This window comes from Bos indicus x Bos taurus, chromosome 26 (assembly GCF_003369695.1).
Source record: "Bos indicus x Bos taurus breed Angus x Brahman F1 hybrid chromosome 26, Bos_hybrid_MaternalHap_v2.0, whole genome shotgun sequence".
Taxonomy (NCBI): Eukaryota; Metazoa; Chordata; class Mammalia; order Artiodactyla; family Bovidae; genus Bos; species Bos indicus x Bos taurus.
In genome coordinates, this window is record NC_040101.1 from 12633947 (window position 1) to 12653206 (window position 19260).

The window sequence follows — 19260 nt, forward strand, 5'->3', positions numbered from 1 at the left end:
GTGCAATAGATGCATTCCAGGGAACTCTGATGAGGGGGACACCTTACCTGGCTATGGGCATCAAGAAAGTCTTCCTGGAGGAGGAGATGAAGTCTTGGAGGTACGGGAAAGTGACCTGTGGGAGCTGAGAGGCCACATGGGTCTGAAGAAAACCATGAACTGCTCTCATATTCCAGGAGGGGAAGTCAAAGGGAGGGCCAAGGCCAACTGGCTGCAAGTGGTCCAGACTGAGCACTCCTATGGACCCAGCACAGCTAGGGCTTTCACATGTCTTATCTCCTTGGACCGACAACAAAAACACAATAGGTACAATTATTGTCATCATTTTACAGAATGAGAAAGTAGACTTGAAGATACTGACTTGACCATGGTCACACAACCAAGTATTCTATGGCACCAGGTCCCTAACCTAGGACTCCTGAGGAACACCCTCAACATCCAGCCTTCCACAAACACACATAACCCTCACACACCCCAGTGCTGGGGAAGCGGATGGAGGCAGAAGAAAGTCACGTTTTCCTTTACAAGTGGTCTCTACCTGCTCTCGTGCACAACAGAGGTAACTGGATTTGCCCCAGAGCAAGGGGAAAGCCCTTGGGCAGAGACACTGCCTGGGAGGCAGGGCTAGGGAACCCAGAAGGGCCCCGGGGCTTGCTTTAATACTTTAAAGTCGACTTCTGAAAATTCGAAAAAGAGGTACCACCGGGCCGCACAAATTATGTAGTGCGTCCTACCCCCCTATCCTGTGTCCGCTGGACTTAGGCTGCAATCGAAGGGATTTCCGAGGATTAAAAAACCTGTGCAGGAGTGCAGGGTGAGGCTGTGGAAGGTGCCTCGCGCCCTTGATCGGATCTTCGCTGTAGGGAAGACCTGGCCTATGGGGGAGGTGGGCTCCAGGCAACAGCTGGGGTGCAGGAACCCGGGAGCGGGAACAGAGCGCACGCGGTACAGAGGAGCCGAGGGCGCGCGGGCCTGGGAGCCGGGAGCCGGGACAGGGGACGCGCGCGCGCCCGGGGCGGGGCTCGCCGCCTGGCTCCTCCTCCCCGCCAGGCCCGGCCGCCGCGGTCTTTCCTGGCAGCTCTTAAGGTCCCAGGAAGAGGAGCCCGGAAGAGGAGGAAGAAGCGCCAGGGGCCGGGCGGCTCCCAAGGTGCAGCGGCGCCGCCGCCCGCATGGAGCCCAACGTGCGCTTCTGGATCACCGAACGCCAAGTACGGCCCGGGCCCGGCGCAGCTGGGGGCGGGGAGGGCCGCGCGGCCTGGAGTCGCCGCTGGCCACCGTGACCTTGGGCAGGCCACGTGGTCGCAGCACCCGCCTTCCCGTCTCAGACCCCGGGGAGGGAACGAAGGGAAAGCCAAGCTTGCAGGATGCCGACGGCCACGGCGGTTAGCGTGCGTCGCCTCTGCCGCACACTTGGCTAGGGAGGGTAACGCAGTGTCACCCTGCAGATCGCACGAACCAGGAGTCACTTCCCACCCCTCAGGGGTCTGCTTCTGCTGCTCAGGCTGTTGCTGAGCACCAGGTTGGAGAGGCACAAAACAGGTCCTCCCCAGGAGCCCCACAGGAGTCTGTAGGCTCAGCCACCCGACCGTGAGATTCCGGGCTGCGGGAAGCCCCGCCTCCAGGCAGTGGCCGGAGGCTTTGTCCAATAGAAATAGGATGGAGCCACGTGGGTAATTCCAAATTTTCTAGTAGTCACATTAAAAAAATATATATGACTTTTTACCTTGTAATTTTAATAATATATTGCATTTAGCCCAGTAGAAACAAAATATTAACATTTCAACATGTAACCAATATAAAAAATTATGAATGCGATTTCTTACATCCTTTTCTCTAGAAGTCTTTGTGTATGGTTTCCACATACAGCACATCTCGAATTGGCCTGGCCACATGTGGTTAATTGGACAGCACGTGTCTAGAGTGTTCTCATTCAGCCTTGACCTAGAGCAGAGCTTAGCTCCTTTCTCTTAGGCGGGAAAGTCAAGGACAAGAAACTCAAGTTGTCCTAGCAGAGCCAGGTCTCAAAGAGGGAGTCACTGCAAAGTCTGTGGGCATTGGGAAGCAAACCAAGCCTCCTTTCTCCATATGTGAACCAAACTGCCTTTATTGAGCCTTCACTGGAGAGTTCAGTTCTTTATGACTGGAGATAAGCCTTATAACCAGACTTTCCAGGTGACTCCGGTTCAATCCCTGGGTGGGAAAGATCCCCAGAGGAGGAAATGGCAACCCACTCCAGTATTCTTGCCTGGAGAATCCCATAAACAGAGGAGCCCGGTACGCTACAGTCCTTAGGGTTGCAACGAGGTGACATAGCGTGCATGCAAGCCTTATAATCACCCAAGGGGTGTGAAGAAACAGATTCTAAGACCTTAATAGGCAGTGCTTCAAGGTGATATGTGGGGAGTGAACATAGGTCCATTTGACTCTAAAGTCTGGGCTTTTAATCCTCAAGAGCAATTCGAAGTGAAAAGCACAGGCCATTGGGTCATTTCCTGGTTGGGCTTCCTTGAGTACATTCATGAGCCCTTGGAAGCTTCAGTGTCTTCACCTGTAAGATGGGGATGTTGTGAGGATTCTAGGAGATGCTGCAAGGAGAAGGCCCTATGAGGTTCTGAAAATAATGTTAACTGTTATTATTACCTGTTTTTGTTTTTCTGCTGCCATTAACCTCTCTGGTACTCCTGCCCCTCTTAAGTCTTTTATTCAAAGATTTCTTCAGTGGACAGAATTGTTGGATCCTACGAATTTGGTCCTTTCAATTGTAAGTATTTTCTTGTTTTCAAAATAGTGGATTTCACATTTTATTCTGAAATGTGAAGGTTGTATCTCCCTTTTCAAAGCAGTTGAAATAGCAGAATCCATGTATATTATCATGTTTTTACTCCTTGTGAGTGAACTTGTGAGATGGGAAGGTTGCTACATAAAAACAGACATCCATTTAACAGGTAGTACCAAATCTTGGCTTCCTGGGTGAGTGACTTCATGGTAGACAATCTGCCTGCAATGTAGGAGACACAGGTTCAATTCCTGGATTTGGAAGATCCCCTGGAGAAGGAAATGGCAACCCACTCCAGTATTCTTGCCTAGGAAATCCCATAGACAGAGGAGCCTAGCGGGCTACAGTCCATGGGGCCACAAAAGAGTTGGACACGACTTATTGACTAAACAACAATAACCAACCAAACCCTGGGCCTGGTGCTGGTGGTTTCAAAAATAAACCTCCCTGGTAATGGAGGACAGACTAGCAAAGCTAGTCACAGACCTTGACCCAGGGATCTAAGGGCAAGGTGCAGCAGGGAATTGGGGGAGGTTGTTTAAAGAAGGCTGGGAGGGAGAGAGGGTGGGCCAGGGAGGAACTGTCAGGAAGACAGGACTGTAAGCAAAGGGGAGGGAGCCAGGGGCCAGGTCACCCAGTTACTGAGTCTTTTAACTCAGGGGAACCAGACAGTTCTGGAAGGTTCTTGTGTATCATTCAGACAAGAGGGATTTTTACTTAGCCATGTGGTGAGTAACCAGAGGGACCCAGACTATGATCAGTTCAGGAGATGACTCAATTGTCTAAGTGAAAGATGAGAGTTTGAACCAGGTGTGGCTGAGGGATGAAGAGGAAGAGAAACCCTTCATGAGAGACCAGCAATGACACTTTCAGCCAGATCCACCGGGACACTTCCATCTTTGTGCTCAAATAAATGTTCCCTGTCATTTTGTTTATAATAGAGAAAAATAGGAAACAAGCTGAATGCACATCAGTAGGGAAATAGAGAAACAGAAAATGCTATATTCATGCAGTGGAATACTGAGAGTGTGGGTTCAATCCCTGATCAAGAATTAAGATCCTGCAAGCTTCTTGGAGAAGTAAAAAAAAAAAAAAAAATTAAAATCAGGTGTTACTAAGCATGTGATTCTTAAATCTGTGGATAAATCTGAAGTTGAGATCATTGCTTGATTTCTTTATATCTAATTGTAGGAAAAAATAGAAAAATCAAGGCAACTGTTGTTAACAAATGAAGATGCATCCAGAGGTGACCTGGAGGACAAAAGGGTATGTTTCTTGTTCCCAGGTGTGCATGGCTCAAGGCTGGGCTTCGCTGCCTTCAGGTGATTCCAACTGCATGGTCTGAACTCAAGTGGGATTTTGTCATCATAAACACTACTCAGTTGGGTTAGCTTTTAAAATATAGTTAGGACTCCTTCTTGTAAGCTAGATGAATATGAGTTATGACTGTTAGGAACTAGTATTAAGGGGAAAAAGCATAGGGTTCCTCCTGTGCAACAGAGATTGGCAGTTGTAATATCTGTTATGGGTGTTCTCTGTAGCTGACTCCCGAGCCCCATGGCCAATTCCAGAATTCTGGCAGGCCTCTGAAGTCAGCATCTGCTCCCTGTTAGAAGCAGTGTTACAGGGTGGGGTTACAGCCCCTGCCCAAAGACTTAAGCCCAGTGTTTGTTATCTACCTTGCAGCAAATGGGGCTTTCCAGAGCCCACAAACATCAATCCCTTGAGGCAGCCTGCGGAAAGCTTGCATGTTTAACTTGGTTTTTCTAAGAACTTGTTGGGGCCTCTGAACTCACACCTGGCTCTGTTACAGTGACTTGGCTAATGGTGTGGTTTGCACACAGCCTGCTCCACTCTGAGCTGGGGGAGGCTGGCTGCATTCAGGGACTCCCCCAAGGGGTGAGTTAGAAGTTGGCCTCTCCAAGGTCACAGACTTGGGGGGCTTTTTAATGTTTTGGTCATTTTCATGTGGCTCTTATTTTTGCTTCTTGTTAGTTCATTCATTTGATTTACTTGTTTTGATCTGCTTTGCCCCCGTGGTAGAAAACAGTTCACCCTCCACTCTCTGAAAGGTAGCAAAGGTGGTACCAGAAATGAAACTGGAGAGGCGCTATTTTGGCTGCCGAGCCACCTTTAAAAGCTATTGCTTGGTCTTTCTCTTTTTAGATACAAGAAGCTTGGAAGAGAAGTCTTGTAAGTTTCAGCCCCATCCTAATTTTTAGCCTAAAATAGCGAAACCAAACAGCAGACTCACCTTTGTGTTTACCCCTCTGAAGTCCACAGTGCATCCTGACAATAGCAGACTAATCCCTGGTCCTTTTCGACCTGCAGGTGAGTTGATTCTAATTCTCACAAGTGGTTTGTAACCTTTAGAAAACCTTGCCTCCCTCCAAATCATGTGGTTGGTTCCCCTGGCAACCAGCCCCATCCTTCGGTGCTTTCCCAAAGCCACCATATTGACATTATCTCAGGTGTGGTTGAAAGGGGCTTGCTTTGAAGAATGAGAGGCACTTGGTCCAGCGGCTAAGACTCCATGCTCTCAACGCAGGGGGCCCAGGTTCGATCCTTGACCAGGGAACTAGATCCTGCATGCCACAGCTAAGACCTGGTGCAGCCAAATAAATTAAAAAAAAAAAAAAGAATAAGAGATACTCCTTTCACCTTTATCCCCCTTCTCACTTAGGAAATTTCAAGGGTTTTAGGATCTCTGTGCCAGGAATAGGGATGAAGACTAAATACATATGTCTTGTAAGTCACAGTGTCACAGATGTATTGAGTTCACCTGGAAGGGTGAAAGAAGGCTTGCAACAAGTGACCACTTACCCTCAGGGAGAGAAAGCCTGGTCAGGCCTTCCTCTGCTGTGCTGGTTTTCAGTTTTGCCTCATGCAGGTGGTTGTTAATTGTATTAGAAAGAAAAGTGCGTAAAAAATATCCTTTGACTCCCGTGCCTGAGAAGAGGCTTCAGGGTGGGCGGTTTCCCACCCTCTCTGCCGTCACTGACCCTCTTGTCTTTTTCGCCAGCTCTCCTGCCTTTCACAGCGCCCACGGTAAGTAAGCTGCCATTCACCACTAAGAAGCCAAGGGGTCAGGAGGACGTCCATCCATCTCCTAAGTTCTGGGACCCTGTCCCGTGACTATCTGATAGATGGTTGGGACCTCTCACCTCTGACCCTTGTGCACACCCCACCCCTACTTATCTCCCCGGGCATCAGGGCCTGTTGTGGATACACAGGGTCGCAAGGTAACCCTTTCTTTGAATACCTACCATGTGCCAAGCTCTAAGGGGGAGGTAGATGAGTTAGGACATGCTCTGTGGCACAGGCCCATGTCACTGGCCGTCACCTCCTCTCCCCAAGCCCCGTCCCCCGAATCAGGCAGGCCCTCCCCTGGGACCTGGAATCACCCTCCCCCCGCAGTGAGGCTGTCCACCTTGGCTCTCATGAGGCGTGCTTACTAAGTGACAGCACTCCTCTGCCCCCTGCAAATTTAATTTAAAATAAATTAAAATGCTGCTTTTCAACCACCCTGCTCGATTGCACGTCTGGAGACAGGGACCACCGTGAGGCACCCCCCGGGCTCTCACTGCCCGTGGGGGCCCATCCAACACCACCTGTCTATGGGCCACTTGCCCCCAGCATCCACATCTTCTGCTTCTTGCCCCACTCTTGGAGACTCGGTTCTACATCTCCCTGGGGAGATTCTGTGTACCACAAGCCTTCCCTCCCCACCCCAAGACACTCTCAGTTCTGCTTTATTTTCTTTAATTGAAGTATACTTCATTTACAGTGCTTCAGGTTTACAGCAGAGTGGTTCATTATATATGTATTCTTTTTCAGATTCTTTTCCACTGTAGGTTATTACAAGATCTTGGCTATAGTTCTCTGTACTACACAGTAGGTCCTTGTTTATTTTATGTATAGTAGTCTATATGTGCTTTACTTTCTTTACAGCTATTTCTGTCAATGCTGCCAGTGAAAAGTCTGAAGTCCATGATTTTACCTCAGGTAGCAATTCTTTCTATTTCAGAATTATTGAATTTGTTGCACTTGAAACCAAAATGTGACGTGTTCGCCTCTGTCTTCCTGTAGGCTTCCTTCTACACCTACAGTACAGCCTTCAACATCGTCAATGGAAACGCAAGCTATGTGAGTATTACGAGGCCCAGAGGCCATGCAGTTCCACACTGTTTCTTTTGGCGATTTTGTGTGTGTGTTGGAATTATCTTTCCTGGGTAAAACTGTGGTATTTGCTAAATATGAACGTTTGTTTTTCCCTAGGATCGCCGTGCACACGAGAGCTTATTACTAGGAGCAGGAGTGATTGTGTCTTCAACTTTTTTGGGCGTATGTATTTTGTTTGTTTGTTTGTTTGTTTTTTGGGCGTATGTATTTTTAAAATGTGTCAAATCTTTTACTCCTCAGAATCAAAATTGTATGTTCTAACTGAATTTAGAAAGTATGATTAAGACATAAAGAAGAAAATCAAAGTTACCTGTAATCCTATAACCCCAAAATTATGTGATTTTTTTTTCCCCTAAGTTTCTAGGCATGGACTCAGTACTAGTATCTTTCATAAAAAAATTAATTCAGGGACTTTCCTGGCGGTCCAGTGGTTAAGACTCGGAACTTCCACTGCAGGGGGTGTAGGTTTGATCCCTGGTCAGGGAACTAAGATCCCATATGCAGCAGTATTCGACCAAAAACAAAAAATAATGTCATGTTTGTAAACATGTTATACAAATTGTGTGTTGCTTTCAATGTCAGGATACTGTAATGAGTGAAAATGTAGACTTCAGAGTCTGGTGAGCCTGGGTTCACATCTTGGCTCAAATCCGTAATATCTTAGTGACTCTGGACACGTTCTGTAGCCTAAGTCTCCAAGTGTTCCTCTGATGATCAGGGAGAACACTTCACTGTTGCAGGAATTAAAACAAGAAATATGTGGAGACACGTGCAGGGTCCTGCCCTGTAACAGGAACTGAGTTGACACTAGCTCTCTGCTGATCCCATGCAATAATGATTTGTCTCTCTCATTTTCTAGTTATTCCCTCGTCTGCTCCAAGTAAGGCTTTCAATGAATAGCGTTCTGAGCAGAAACTTCATTCCCGTCATCATTCTTGGTAAGCAGGAGCCTGTCTCCATCTTCAGGTATACCCCAGTCTCTGGGCCTCAAGGCAGCTGGTGAGAGCCACCATTTACAGCTTGCTGGTGCTTCCAGGTCCAGATGGGGTCTTTGGTTTGAGAAATGACGCTTTCTCTGTAGATACCCGTTGAGTTGTCAAAGGATGAACACAAACCTGGAAACACAAATTACATTTTATTTATATTTATATAAATAAATAAATATATTATTTATAATAAATGTTATATTCCAATTAATATTTTTTATTTTTAAAAATTTTTATTGGAATATAATTGCTTTACAGTGTTAGTTTCTGCTGTACAGCAAAGGGAATCAGCTATATGTATGTCTGTGTATGTGTGTGTGTATACACATTTACCCTCCATCTTGAACCTCCTTCCCACCGCCCCCATCCCACCCCTCCAGGTCATCACAGAGCGCTGAGCTAAGCTCCTGCGCTGCACAGCAGTTTCCCACTAGCTCTCGGTTTTATACATGGTGGTGTATATACGTCAATCCCAGTCTCCCAGTTCGTCCTCCACCCCCGACCCCTCTCTGTGTCCGCACGTCCATTCGCTACATCTCCATCTTTTTGTAAAGACTGTACAAGCCTTATCCATATATTATTTCACTGAATCTTGACAACAACTTAGGGGCAGGTAATAGTATCCCCATTTACAGATGAGGAGACTGAGGCAAGGGGCGGTTAGGGAGATTTTCTAGGGTTACACAGGGAGGAAGTAGTAGTCTTGGGGATTTCAAACCAGTGGTCTGATGATGGCACCCCACTCCAGTACTCTTGCCTGGAAAATCCCATAGACAGAGGAGCCTAGTGGGCTGCAGTCCATGGGGTCACTAAGAGTCGGGTACGACTGAGCCACTTCACTTTCACTTTTCACTTTCATGCATTGGAGAAGGAAATGGCAATGCATTCCAGTGTTCTTGCCTGGAGAATCCCAGGGATGGGGGAGCCTGGTGGGCTGCTGCCTATGGGGTCGCACAGAGTCAGACACGACTGAAGCAACTTAGCAGCAGCAGCAGCAGCAGGTCTGACTCTTAAGGGAGGGACAGAGATATTAACCAACTGTTTTAAATTTGCCAGTCTGCAAGTTCGGTAATTCACACTCAGCATTTGGGCTTGGAAATCAAAGCAGCTTGAAGAGTTGGCAGAATTAGGTCAGTGGTAAAATCTGGGAAATTATGTTATAGAAACTGGGTCAAGCCAGCTTCAGCAAAGAAGGCAGGCATATTTCAAGGGCCCCGGGGTTTCTCTGGGAATCCCATCAAGGGTGTCAGGACTTGGGGCTGAGTTGTAGTCAGAATCCAAGACTGAGAGGCCAGCAGTTCTGACCCCTACTCCACAGCCCAGGAGAAAGCTGACCTTTTATGTGTCAGGTGACCACCCATGGATCGGCAAAGCACACCCATCAGAGAAAGAGGCATGACCTTCGGAAGCATGTCCCTTCACTGGACCCACACTCATCCCTCTGTTTCCTTCTTTACATCCACAGCCCAGCTCAGTGGGATGAACGTGATCGCCTCCCGAAGTTTGGAGCCCATGCGTGGGATCGAGGTCATGGACAAGGAAGGCAATGTCATAGGTTATTCCAGAAAAGCCGGGACAAAGGTAGGGGACGCACGCCTTGGAGCTTTAAGCTGCTTGCCTTTGGGGCAGAGAATTTAATTGTCAGTCTGAGAGCTGGTAACAAATTCACATCTCCCTTCAGCCTTTTCTGATCTGTCATTTCTCATGATGCTCAGAGGCAGTTTACATTTGCACTCTGATGTTTAAAAGATGATGCGGTATCTGGGTTCTCCAGAGAAACGGAACCAATAGAATATCTGACCATCTATCAGTCATCTATATAGATACATTAAGGGTGTGCTGTGCTAAGTCGCTTCAGTCGTGTCTGACTTTTTTGGAACCCTATGGATGTAGCCCACCAGACTCCTCTGTCTGTGGGATTCTCCAGGCAAGAATACTGGAGTCGGTTGCCACGCCCTCCTCTTCCAGAGGATCTTCCTGAGCCAGGGATCGAACCCACGTCTCTTCTGTCTCCTGCCTTAGCAGGCAAGTTCTTTACCACTAGCGCCACCTTCTCCAGTGGATCTTCCCAACCCAGGAATCGAACTGGGATCTCCTGCATTGCAGTCAGATTCTTTACCAGCTGAGCTACCAGAGAACCCAAATATATATCGAGATTTATTTTATTATTATTTTAAGTTTTACTATTTGGCGTACTGGGTCTTAGTTGTGGCATGCGGAAGCTCCTAGCTGCTGCTTGTGGGATCGAGTTCCCTGACCAGGGATTGACCAAGACTGGGAGCAGAGTCTTAGCCCTTGGACCACCAGGGAAGTCCCACCACAGTCCAATTTTAAAACATGTTCATCCCCCTGAAAGTTTTGTCGGGGCCCGTTTCAGTCACTCCCCCTCCCACCCCCAGCCCCAGGGAAACCCTGATCTGCTTCATGTCTTCATTGTTTTACCTTTTCTAGAAGTGTCATGCAAGTGAATCACAGTATTTTTGTGTCTGGCCTCTTTGGCTTTTGAGGTTCATCCATCTTTTCATGCATTGGTAGGGCATGGCTTTTTATTGCAGAGTAGTCTCCCACTGTCGGAGAAGGCAGTGGCACCCCACTCCAGTGTTCTTGCCTGGAGAATCCCAGGGACGGGGGAGCCTGGTGGGCTGCCGTCTCTGGGGTCGCACAGAGTCGGACACGACTGAAGCAACGTAGCAGCAGCAGTCTCCCACTGTATGGCTGTACCATGTTTTGCTTGTCTACTCCCCAGGCGATGGACATTTGGATTGTGTCCAATTTTTGGCTTTGCCCCTGATGCCGCTCTGACCACTTGTTTACAACTCTGTGTGTGGATGTGTTTTGGCATTTTTCTTCAACTGAATTTTAACTGCAGGGCATGGTGAGAAGCATGAGAGCAAATGCCTAATCCACAAGTTGTTCTTCAGCACCTCCCACCTCTCGGGTTCTCTGCTGGGCTCTGGAGACCCACCCCCTCACCAGTCAGCATCGCTTCTCTCCAGGGGCTGGGAGGGAGCCTCGGGCCCTGCTAGCTACCCAGTTATCTAGCCCATCTTATTGAGAGGAGCTTCCTTGTTTGCAACACAGCCAATTTAGGGTAAAAGAAAGGTTTGATGATCTACTTTAAAAAAAAAAAAGGTGATCTTTCTCTTAAGAATAAAATGTCTGTGACCGTGCGTAAGCTTGATCATTCTTTCGTCACTTCCCTGTCACCGGAAGGTTTCTTTTCTTCAGCTAAAATTTCAGAAACTGCGTAACCAGCAATATCTGATTGTAATAAGGCACCTTTGATCAGATTTCAGGAGCCTAGTCCATGCTGTTTTCCTTTGACTGGCTCTGCCGCCTACTCAGTTGCAGGCCATCACGCATCTCACAGTGTCTCATGACTGGTGTCTGGTTTGCAATGTCTTCCCTTCCACACAAGACAAATGGAGAGAGGCCGGCCTTGCCCTGCTGACGCCGAAGCACACCAGGCTCAGCCACTACTCTTTTCTTCTTGGAGTTGAGTGACTTTATCTTATACTCCTGAAAGGTTATTTTTAAAAGCCACCCTCCTTGCAGCCCTCTGTCCTCGTGGGGGAAGGGCATTCCTACAGGGGATCAGATGAGCTGAGCATTAGTGTCCTAGGCAGAAAACAGGCACGTGGGCAACAGCAGAGAAGCCTGAACAATGGGCTGTAGCCACGGAGTCACAGGAGGCCGGAAGTGCACAGAACAGATTTCAGGGGAGGGCCAAGTGGGCAGAGTGCCTGTCTATCTTGCACTGAGCGTGTAGAGTTGTGTCTTACCCAGGGGTTGGGTTCTGACGTTCCAATGCAAGTGTCATCTATAGTCAAAATTTCCCTTGAACATCTCCAATGTTGCCCTTGAATACACCTGATTTTGTGTATATAATCCGTACTGTCAGTGATATGTTTAAAAGTTCAATATAGAGAGTAACGTATATTATAGAAAAGATGGCAACAGATATAGACTATACATGCATGTTTATGCAAAATAAAATTGTATAACACACTGTTCATCACACAAGCTAAAGATGGGTGCATGCAGGCAGGCTCATGCATGTTACATGCGGACATGATGCCATGCCAGTGCACTCGGAGCTGGGCTTCCCCTACTGGAAGGAGTGGGATTAACTGGGGGCGGTTCAGGAGAGGAAGGTTGGTGTGCAGAGTTCTGGACTGAAAGAAAAACGTGGAGATGTCCTCAGTGGCAAATCAAGCTTTTCCAGCAAACGGCCTGCCATTTAGTTCTAAGTAAGGATTTATCTGTCAGCTGCTTCTGCTTGTACTTAATATTTTATTTGGGGTGGTTGGTGGGAGTGATGGAGACCATTGTGGAGTCAGGGATAGGTTAATCTCATCTCCGATCATTCCAGGCACCAACTCCAGGCATCTTCTGTACGTGTGCAGGTCAAGCGCCGCTTCCAGCTCTTTGCACGTGCAGAGAGGGGAGAATGGCAGTTTGCCAGTCTCTGTCGTGAGTTGCAAGATCCCTGGAAATTGTCCCACTCCATGTGCTAAGCTGCTTTCTTTTCATTTCCTCTAGGCCGTTAAAGATACAGCAACATCCAGAGTTGTGCTGTTTGGGACCTCTGCGTTTATCCCTGAAGTCTTCGCATACTTTTTTAAAAGGTAAGAGGTATGCTTATATCCCCAGGAAGGAATAAACGTGTTGACCATCAAAATCGCATAAAATTTGTCAAGTACTGAACCTGATGAGCGGGATAGGAAGAAGGTGCTTTAGGAATCTTCCTTCTAAACAGTCTTCATCACCATTAAGATGGTAGGATTGATTTAGGGCAGGTCTGGAAATCCTGATGTGCACGTTCCAGCAAACCTGGACTCTCCCCCAGGCTCTGTCCTCAGTTACATGTACTCCTTGGGCATGTCCCTGCACCTGCTGAGGCTCCATTCCTCATTTCTGTTGATAGAAAGATGAGTTTGGAGGATTTGCGGGCCAGTATTCTTGCCTGGAGAATTCCAGGAACAGAAGAGCCTGGCAGGCTACAGTCCATGGGGTCACAGAGCCAGACATGACTGAGTGTCTAACACTTCCGCTTTTTCACTTTTCTTTCCCAGCTCTCATGTGCTATGGATGTTGCTCAAGTCTCTCCCCTCGTCGTTCCAAGCATGTGCTAAATTAGCTTAAGTGGCCCAGAATCAGTTGACTGCCATTCCTTTTTTTTTTTTTTTTCCATTCCTTTATTTGTCCATTTCAATATTTATTCATTTGGCCGTGCCACCTCTTACTTGTGGCATGCAGGATCTTTTGGTTGTAGCTTGTGGATCTAATTCCTCAACCACGGATCAAACCCAGGTCCCCTGCATTAGCAGCACCGCATCTTAACCACTGGATAGCCAGGAAGTCCCTGCCATGGCCTGTTAGGAGGAGAGCCTGGGGTCAGCTAGTGTGAGAGGCCCCACTTGCAGGAAGTAGCTTAGGATAGGAGGAGAGGTGTTGGTTTAGATACCAGGAACAGGGCAGGGGGAGTGGCCTGCGGCAGCAGATCAGAACTCTTGTTGTGCAGGACAGTCCGCTCTTCTCCTTTGTGGGTGTTGTCTTCCTCCTTTCCCTCTGTACATGGGCTTCTTCACATTGACACGTGACTGTGGCCACCTCCCAGCTCGTATCCTTGCAGTGTCCTTTTTTTTTTTTTTTTTAATTTTTGGCTGTCCCCACAGCATGTGGGACCTTAATTCCCCAACTAGGGATCAAGCCCACACCCCCTGCATTGGAAGGCGGAGTACTGGAGGGGGTTGCCATGCCCTCCACCAGGAGATCTTCCCAACCCAAGGATTGAACCCTTGTCTCTCATGTTTAACCTGTATTGGCAGGCGGGTTCTTTAGCACTAGATCCACCTGGGAAGCCCCTTAATCACTAGACCACTAGGGAAGTCCTCAGTGTCTGGATGAGAGAGAAAAACACAGCAAACCTTGGGGGGCTGGGGGCACGGATTGTCTTGCATGCAGTTCACAAACTCCTGGGAAAGGATTCTGTTAGTCCAAGAGGGGTCACCTGCCCTGTGCTGGCCCAGCCTGCTCTGTCTGGGCTGCTGAGCTAGGAAGCCTCTGTTTGGACCACACAAGGAGTGCATTTCAGGAAGCAGCAGTGTTCTGTCCAACTCTTACTTCCTGTGATCGATCCAGCTGGGTGGCTGTGGGGACTTCTGCTGGGTTGGATCCCCCTGCTCCTCTCTGGCTGACCTCAGCGTGGGGGATTCTGGGAAAGCTGGGATCTCGAGATTGATCCTCCAAGGCCTGCACAGTGGTACCACCTGCCTGGTGGGGAGAGATGGTCTTCATTTCCAGGTGGGCCTTGGGGGTGCCTGGAAGGGACCTCGTCCCACACCCATGACAGTATCCAAGGCAGAGTGGCCGCAGTGGCCCTTCTGACTCAACCTTTTCATTTTTGCCTCTGGAAAGTCTCAAGGCTCAGAAGGGGAAGGTGACTTACCAGAGGGCACAGGGTCTGTCAGTGGCCGAGCCCTAGCTGGACCCTAGGACCCCAGGTCACTGACTTCCCAGGCTGGGTTTCTTGCACCTTCTTCCCACAGTCTCAGAGGTCAGGGTCAGAATGTCACAGTCCAGGGGGGAGGGCGCAGGTCCTAGAATCTGACCTCTTACTTTTGAGAATTTGAAGATGTTAGACAAGGTCCTTACCCGGTCGGTGGCTGCATCCTCTTGTTGGTGTGAAGGAGATGATGATAACACAGACCTCATAGGGTCGGGTGGAGAAGGCAATGGCACCCCACTCCAGTACTCTTGCCTGGAAAATCCCATGGACGGAGGAGCCTGGTGGGCTGCAGTCTATGGGGTCGCTAAGAGTCGGACATGACTGAACAACTTCACTTTCACTTTTCACTTTGATGCATTGGAAAAGGAAATGGCAACCCAGTCCAGTGTTCTTGCCTGGAGAATCCCAGGGATGGGGGAGCCTGGTGGGCTGCCGTCTATGGGGTCACACAGAGTCGGACACGACTGAAGCGATTTAGCAGCAGCAGCATAGGGTCGGGGGATAGCAGGTGAGCAGATGCACGTGAAGTGCTAGACCCGGGCCTGACATGTAGACAGAGCTCCATCTGTGCAGCTGCTGGTATCACCTGTTGCGGGGTGATTAGGAACGGAGGCCGGGCCTGCGGCTGCTCACAAAACAATTGCCTGCCATTTAAGCACAGGGCGGGCCTCTAAAAAAGCCCTGAAGGGACATCCCTGGTGGCCCAGTGGGTGAGTCCAAGCTTGCATTGCAGGTGGCCTGGGTTCGATCCCAGGATGGGGAACTGAGACCCTGCATTGCCGTGTGGTGAGACCAAAAAAATAAATAAAAATTTAAGTAAGCCATCTTTTAAAAAATTTTTTTATTAAATTAAAAGGCCCTGGTACCTTTTTCTTACAGGACCCAGTTTTTCCTGCAGAATCCATGGTCACTGTGGACGCTGAAGCTTTCTTGTACTGTCCTCGTCATGGGATTGATGGTGCCAGTTTCCTTTAGTGTCTTCCCACAGATCGGACGGGTAAGTGTCCCCCTTTAACTTCCTCTTAAAAAAATTGTCTTTTCTCATTATCAGAGTGAGATAACTCATTCTCTGAAAAAAAATCAGGCCAAGTTTACAGAGGAAGAAGTTTGAGTGAGCTCCGGGAGTTGGTGATGGACAGGGAGGCCTGGCGTGCTGTGATTCATGGGGTCTCAAAGAGTTGGACACAACTGAGCGACTGAACTGAAAACAAAATAACATCATTTACACATAATCCCACCCTGCAGATGACTTGTACAGTTTTGGATTCTGTTTTTCTTAACTGTGTATCCGAAGTGTTTTTCTGGGACAGTCAAAAAAAAAAAACAACTTTGAGATAGTTTAAAGCTTCATGAGATACTATAGTGACCCCCCCATCCCATGGACTTTCCGCAGTGATGAAAACGGTGTGTATGTGTTGTCCAGTATGTGTAGACCCTCATCACAGCTGGCTATTGAGCACTGGAAACATGGCTAATATGACTGAGGGATTGCATTTTTAACCTAGTTTAATCTTAAATGCTCACGTGCAGCCAGTAACACCTGTTCTGTGTGTGCTTAGTCATGTCCGACTCTTTGCAGCCCCATGGACTGTAGCCCACCAGGCTTCTCTGTCTATGGGATATCCCAGGCAAGAATACTGGAGTGGGTTGCCATTTCCTACTCCAGGGGAATCTTCCTGAACCAGGGGTCGAACCCAAGTCTGTCTCCTGCACTGGCAGGTAGATTCTTTACCACTTGGAATCTTTACCACTAGCGCCACCTGGGAAGCCCCTGCTGCTCTATAGAGCAGGATATATTATTATCTGTGATGAGTCAGACTGCCTGGACTCAGATTCCCAGCTCATCCGTGACCCTGGTCAATCTGCTTAAACTCTCTGAGGCTTAGTTTCTATTAAAGACAGACGGAGGTCATACCTCTGCAAAGGCTTGTTGCTGATAGCAAGGACATTACTAATGTAGTAGATACTGATTTCCAGCATTTCTTGGCTGAAATGCTTGTTGCTGTCACGACCACCACCCCCGACCCCCGACCCCCACCAAGCAAGTCTTGGCATTTGCTGGACGTTTAAAATACCTTGTTGATCCAAGGTGGGCTTGAGGTGACTGAATGGTGGTCCTGTCCTGCCCGGGGTGGCTTGCAGATAGAGTGCAGGGCTAAGAGACGTTCTGCCAGGGCCCTGCCCAGGGTACCTCCTCAGACATTGTGTGAGCTGCAGCATTTGTTTATATTTGAAATTTTCCATAAGAACGTTTATAAGGGACTTTCCTGACGGTCTAGTAGTTAGGACTCTGAACTTGCAATCCATGGGGCCCAGGCTCAGCCCTTGGTCAAGGAACTAAGATCCTACAAGCCTCACAATGCGTGGGATTTAGTTCCCTGACCAGGGATTGAACCCGGGCCCTCAGCAGTGACCACATGGAGTCCTAACCACTGAACTGCCCATGAATTCCAGGTTAATTTTTTTTTTAGACATCACTGAAAAGATTGGACTGAAATAGATGCTTTCTGAACTTTTTTTTTTGCTACACTACATGGCTTGCAGGACCTTGGTTCCCCGACCGGGGATTGAACCCAGGGGCTCTTGGCAGTGAAAGCTCCAAATCCTAACATCCTAACCATTCGAGCACTGGGAACTCCTGAAAAAAAATTTTTTTTTAACTTCTAAGGCAAAAAAACTGAATATGCATATTAAGAATTTAACTTTGTTTTTTAGATACAGTGCAACGAGCTTGAAAAGGAAATTCAGTCAGCAACCGAAGAAACAGAACTCTTCTATAACAGAGGGGTGTAGGTGTGCGTTTTAGCTGCATTCATTTGGTTCCTGCGTGAAAACCTTCCTCTAGGGTTTCAGTGTCAAGAACCCTGCCAGAAGTGTCCTGGAAACCCCACAGGTGTCTGTGCCAACAGGATGGCTTACAATGACACCTGCCGAGACTGGTCCTGCCTCAGGTTAAACAGGCTTGGTTGGAAGAAGAGAAACGGGAGCTGTCCTGTCTGACACACGATGTGCAGTTGCTAAGGGGATGTGTGTGTGATGTAAGATTCCATTTTCTATTTGTTTGTCAGCCTGTGAAAGGATACTGTGAAATCACCAATAAACTTGTCTATAGAGTTGAGTGAAAAGGAAGGAGAAAGGTCCACGTGCCCAAAGCACAGGCATTAAACTGCTAGCCCACCTCCAGGTACAATGGTGGGGTGTGAGTGAAGGCCTTCCACCCCCAAAGCAATGGTGTTTGCCTTCTCAGCTTACTCCTGTTGGGACAGCTGCTTAAAACCTTTGCCAGCTGCTACCCAGCTCCTCCTTTCTCCTCCCTGGCAGATGACTCGTTTTCGCCCTCCACGGTGAAAGCCAAGGCTATCGGCCTCCCGGCATGAAGCCTGCTGACCTCCGTCCACCCACGCCCAGCCTCCCCTCCTCCCTGCGTGATCAGCAGTGTCCTGGGCTTGGGCCTGACCAACCCTGCCTGTTTCCTCGGGCCCTGGCTCTGCAGCCTTCACTGCCCCCTCTGGCTTCAGCCTCCCTCCTCTGCTTCTTCCCAGGAGCATTTCAACTGCATGAGTCACCTGGCTCATGAAAAAACAAACACCCCTCTGTGTAGCCAAAGTTTTTCAAAGAGTTTTCTGCCCTCAGTCTTTCCACCCCACCTTCCACTGCTGAGGCTGCTGTCATCCGTGCCCCCCAGTGCTGTTGACACGGCCACTGCCCACTGGGCAGGCCTGTCATGAGGCTGGCTCTCCCCTGAGCAACAGGCCCACATCCACTGTCCCCTGCACTCTGCCATCCGGACATACATTTGGGAGCATCTTTCCGTCCCAGTCTCAGGAAATGGCACTGCCACTTACCAGCTTAGGACCACTGGCATCACCCCCTACTCCCCTCCTCCCCCCACCCCATTCAGTAGACTCAGCAGCCGGATAGATAGTGTTAAGTCGCTAGAACTCACCCCTCTGTCTGCCACCACCATGGCTCAGTCCAACAGCATCCCCTGCTGGTATTGCTCATCAATCCATTTCTAGCCTGCTCTTCTAAACCACACCTGCTTAAAAGCCTTAAATGGCCTCCCAGTACACCAGGATGAAGTCCAAATTCCTTGCCACAGCAGGTAGAAGACTTTATTCCTCTCTTGCCACTCCCCCTCCTCACTCTGTACTGACATCCATCAGTGTCTCTGAGCCTTCCCACACGCTGTTCCCTCTGTTCCAGGTTAACCTCTCCCTGGGCTTCAGGTCTGACTTGGATGTTAATCACTTTCCTCCAGGGAGCCTTCCAGGATTCGCAAGACTGAATTAGGTGCCCCTCCAATGTGCTCCCATAGCGCTCATGTCTCGCCTAGCACTTGCCACACGGCCATGCCATGGCCTGTTTGCTGACCCTACGCCCCCACAGATGGTGCATCTTGAGAGTAAGAACACTGTCGTGGGCATCAAGGAAGCCCCAGGATGCGATACACAGAGCACAGTGTAGAGCAGGCACCATGCTTGTGTACCGGATGGAGGATGTTTCTCACACACCCTGCCGCAAGTCCTCTCTGAACACACCTGGGGGGCTTCCCTGGGGGTCCAGTGGTTAAGAATCTGCCTTGCAATGCTAGGGACACCGGTGTGATCTCTGGTCTGGGAAGATCCCACAGGCTGTGAAGCAACTAAGCCCGTGCTGTACAACTAGAGCCTGTGCTCTGGATCCTGGAAGCCGAAACTACTGAAGCCCGTGAGCCCTACAAGCCCACGCTCCACAGAAGTCACCGCAGTGAGAAGCCCTCACGCTACAATGAAGAGTGGCCACCGCTCACCGCAACTAGAGAA

General features: G+C 48.9%; 1 protein-coding gene across 1 annotated transcript; it reads left to right on the forward strand.

Annotated features, from left to right (window-relative positions):
• The first annotated feature begins 1022 nt into the window (after positions 1-1022).
• SFXN4 (sideroflexin 4) lies at positions 1023-17580 on the forward strand. Its single transcript, XM_027528437.1, has 14 exons — positions 1023-1208; positions 2696-2761; positions 3968-4042; positions 4943-4969; positions 5053-5107; positions 5799-5824; positions 6728-6781; positions 6866-6922; positions 7055-7120; positions 7818-7896; positions 9410-9525; positions 12487-12572; positions 15335-15452; positions 17171-17580. Exons 1-14 carry the CDS (start codon positions 1170-1172, stop codon positions 17246-17248), a joined length of 942 nt encoding a protein of 313 aa, XP_027384238.1. The 5' UTR covers positions 1023-1169; the 3' UTR covers positions 17249-17580.
• Positions 17581-19260: the final 1680 nt, after the last annotated feature.